The 3,008-nt window shown below is 38.2% G+C and overlaps 1 protein-coding gene across 3 annotated transcripts in view; it reads left to right on the forward strand.

Moving 5' to 3' along the window:
• The window catches only part of myo1b (myosin IB), a 71,603-nt gene that overhangs the window by 43,850 nt on the left and 24,745 nt on the right, over positions 1-3,008 (forward strand). For all 3 annotated transcript variants that reach the window (XM_015036752.1, XM_015036753.1, XM_015036754.1), the window contains exons 8-9: positions 79-177; positions 1,107-1,210. In XM_015036752.1, coding sequence (XP_014892238.1) covers positions 79-177; positions 1,107-1,210 — 203 coding nt within the window. The remainder of the gene's footprint in view (positions 1-78; positions 178-1,106; positions 1,211-3,008) is intronic.

Genomic DNA, 3,008 nt, shown 5'->3' on the forward strand with positions numbered 1-3,008 from the left:
AAAAAAAAAAAAAAAAAAAAAAAAAAACTTCCTGTAAAGGCGACCTGTGTGTCATAGTTTCCTTTTGTTTTCTTATAGATCTGCTGGAGAAGTCACGAGTGGTGAAACAGCCTAGAGGAGAGAGGAACTTCCACATCTTTTATCAGCTCCTGTCTGGAGCTCCAGACGACACGCTGAGTAAGTTTTCTGAAAGGTTGTTGAAGCCAAATAAAAGCCATGCAAATATTAATGTGAATGTTATGACTGGAAATTAAAACGAAATGGCATTGTAAAATACTGGGAACAAAATCCAAACTACAATCTGTATCGTGCCAAAGTAGCATAATGCAGACTAATTAAATAATGTAGCAAATATTTTATGAAAGAAGTTGCAGCTTCAAACTGTACATGACTCACAAGAATTAATGAAGCAAACATCAGAACAGCAGCTGCTGGAAAATCCAGACTGACAATTGTTTTGTCCTTTGCCTCACATTGATGTGATGTTGGGTGGTGATCATAATTGGACATTTTGCTATAACAATTGTCCAGTTGCTTCTGTGAAAATCTTGCGTTAAAAACATCCTCCAGCAGGTCTGCAGCTGCAGGAACACATGGCTTACACATTAACGACCTGATCTTCCTGCCTAACGAACACTGCGCTGAACAAAGCCAGGCAATGAAACCTGTTCCCTCTGTTTGCCTTTCTCTGCTCTGAAGGCATTGTTTTATGTCCTGAACAATATAATGGTCATCGACCCCTAGAGTACTCGCATCAGAGAGGCTGGGTTTTGCTGTAGTTAATGTAGCCACTAATGAAACCCGACACGTGCGCCCACAAGAGGAATAGATTTCTTTGTTTCTACATGGGGTGGGCTTTTAAGTTTGCAATTCAAGCCCAGAGAACAGTGGTCACAGCAATAACTCATTTGTGGAAGCATTGTGCAAAAGTTCTTTTGAATGACTATTGTGTGGGTTTTTTTGTTGTGGTGTTTGCCATGGCAATGCCTCTTGGCTATGAATGTCCAGGTGTGCATTGTAAATTCAATGGAATTGAGGCTTTGATTGTTAATTAAACATACTGCAAGCAAATGCAGATTAAAGATCAACCACATTGTTTGTCACAGAAAAGCTCAAGCTGGAGCGAGACTTCAGCAAGTACAACTACCTGAGCCTGGACTCTGCCACGGTCAGTGGGCTGGATGATGCGGCCAACTTCAGGACAGTCAGAGTAAGTTGCACAAACACAAACCTCCACATGTCTTATTAGAATGAAAAGGTCTTTTTAAAAAATTCTGTTAAATCTATGCTAGATGAATTCACAATATGCTGAAAGATTTTTAGGGGTTAATTTCTGTTCATTGAGGCTTATGAAAACCCCAAATTGAATTTACTTGGAAAAGATTGTAACACTCAAAAGGACTTTTGATGCAATTGTGGACATATTAATTGGTTTAAGTACATATTCATTCAGTATTTGCTTGGTATTCCTTTTGCATTAGTTAATGCATCAGTGTGGTGTGGCATGGAGACGATTAATCTGTTTCTGAGATAAGAATGCTAGGATGCTATAATGGTGACTTTCAGTTGAGCTGCATTGTAGGCTTTGGTGTCCCAGCTTTCTCCTTAAATCAGCCCACAGATTCTCTTGGTCAGGTGAGTCCACTGGCCAGTTAATTACAGTACCATAGTTATTAAAGGTATTGATACTTTTGGCACTACTTCCATACAGCTTACCACCTGATGGAAAGAGAGAGTGCTCTAAAACCTCCTGATAGACTTGCACTTGACTTAAGAAACCATAGAGAAGCGGGAGCAGATGGCCTGGCTCCGTAAAGGTTTGCAAACATTGGAACTTAACACTAAACCTCAAGCAACTTGGACTCTGTGCTTTACCACTTTGACAGTTGTAGCCCATGCTCTGGTTGCGTCCAGCTACAGTTCAGTCCTTGAGTGTCTTCCCCCAACTTTGAGTCATTTTTACTTCACAATTTTCCTCAAGCTTCAGTTTTCTGTGTAATCTGCTCCTGTTTTTACTACATTTTGTCCTTCCACTAAGCTTTTAATTAATATACTTGGTTATAGCACTCTGAACACCCAGTTTTTTTTATTTGTTTTTTAGCAATGCCGTACCCCTCTTTATGGAAAGTAGTCTTCCCCATGGTGTGAAAGTAATAACAGACTTTTTTGTTCTAATCTTTTTGTAAAAAAACTGACACTTCAAGGAATATATTGATGTAAAAACCATTTGTGTTACAAATGTGTTTGAGTGTACACAGAAAATGACATAAATTTGCACTACAGTTTATAGTCTCAATCCTGTAGAAATGCTTGAATTGTTTCTTGTGCCATATGTATTGTTTTATTGAATGTTAAAGCCCTATGTTTTATTTTTGTTGGACATTCTGTTACTCAATGAGTTGTTGAAATTCTTTAATTGCTCAGCACAATTTAAAATGACTACATATGTTTTGTAACTTGTAAAATGACCCCTGCTTTAAAAATAGACAGCTTGAGTTAAAACAAACGCTAGCACGCTCTAATCGCAAACAACTTCACGCTCTGCTGACTTTGAGTATCGACTTACCTTTTATCTGCGTCATGCTGCGTTAAATATGATTCATGTACAAAGGGCAGAGATTGGTCAGCTCTTATCTCCTGGACAGGACAAACAAAATGTATCAAAGTCACTGCTCATTGGCAAAATGTCTATCTCACTCCCATTTATTTCCATAACCATTCCACTTGATTTCTCCCTTGAATTTTTACTACAGCATAAAAAGTAAGTTATGATTTTGCATTTAACATTAAAGGGGAAAAAACTACAACTACCCTGGGTGTTTTTGTTCTGTGATATTTCTTCCATTCCTCATCGACGGAAGGAGACATGAGGTTATTGTCCATCTACTGCAGTGCTGCGTACAAAATCCAGTTCCAGCAGGCTTTTTTTTTTTTTTTTTTTTTTTTTTAATTCCCCCCAAAGTTTTTTTCGTTTTGATTTTTTTGGTTCAGTTTTCTTGTTTTCCCCC

This window comes from Poecilia latipinna, unplaced genomic scaffold, assembly GCF_001443285.1.
Source record: "Poecilia latipinna isolate Pla-1442-1.1 unplaced genomic scaffold, P_latipinna-1.0 Scaffold378, whole genome shotgun sequence".
Classification (NCBI taxonomy): Eukaryota; Metazoa; Chordata; class Actinopteri; order Cyprinodontiformes; family Poeciliidae; genus Poecilia; species Poecilia latipinna.